General features: G+C 33.2%; 1 protein-coding gene across 1 annotated transcript; it reads left to right on the top strand.

Annotated features, from left to right (window-relative positions):
- On the top strand, positions 1-222 carry PCOAH_00019810 (SICA antigen; the record flags this gene model as incomplete). The annotated part of the gene is made up of 1 exon (XM_020058790.1): positions 1-222. One exon carries the CDS (start codon positions 1-3, stop codon positions 220-222), a length of 222 nt encoding a protein of 73 aa, XP_019914405.1.
- Positions 223-831: the final 609 nt, after the last annotated feature.

The raw sequence follows: 831 nt of genomic DNA, 5'->3' as shown, positions 1-831 counted from the left end.
ATGATTATTGACATTCATTTAGAAGTCTTAGACCAATGTCAAAAGGGGGACCTGCATTCGACGAAGGAAGACTTTTTTGAAATTTTGGTTCAAGAATTTATGGGAAGCAAGTCTATAAAGGAGGAAGATGTTCCTAAGGAAGGTGTTCCTGGGGAAGAAGTTTCAAGTTTAGATTCCGGGTTTAGGAAGAAAGGCTTTCTTCCCAAGGAATGGTGTTCCTAAGGAACAGGTTCCATGTTCAGATTTCGGGTTTTAGGGTGTAGTAAATGCTTTTTTTTTTTTTTTTTTTTTTTGTTTGTGTATTAAAGTGTTCACATGTTCATGTGTAATTAATATAAGTGGAAGAAAAAAAATTTTCTTCCCTTCACGGATGTGCTTGGAAATTTTTTTCTTTTGCAGATCCAAAATATGTTAAATTTTTTCTGTTTTATAATTTTTTACCTTCATAAAATTTTTTCTTTTCTTTAAATATTTTTTTTTGAAAAGATCAGCGCCTTCCTTTTTTTTTTTTTTACGGAGGAGAAACGCATGCAGGCTGATGTGCTGGAATTAACTTTGAGCAAAGAAGTAGTAACCCCCCCCCCCTCTTTCTTTTGTGGTTGTTGCTTCCCCTCCCGTTTTTTATTGTGTGGACACTTATCTTAGCGTCCCCTGTGTAAACTAAAAAAAAAAATTTTTCAACTTACATTAATTACACATGAACGTGAAGACTATAGTACAATGGAAAAGAATAAAAAAAAAAAGGAAGAATGAAAAGGGAAATAAGAAAAAAGAAGGAAATATGAAGAAAAGGGAAAGAAGTAACAGGAGAGGGAAAAAAGGAAAATAAGG

The sequence above is a fragment of the Plasmodium coatneyi genome, chromosome 8, assembly GCF_001680005.1.
Source record: "Plasmodium coatneyi strain Hackeri chromosome 8, complete sequence".
Lineage (NCBI taxonomy): Eukaryota > Apicomplexa > Aconoidasida > Haemosporida > Plasmodiidae > Plasmodium > Plasmodium coatneyi.
The sequence above is the reverse complement of the archived record's forward strand: the minus strand, read 5'-3'. Positions and strand labels throughout refer to the sequence as shown.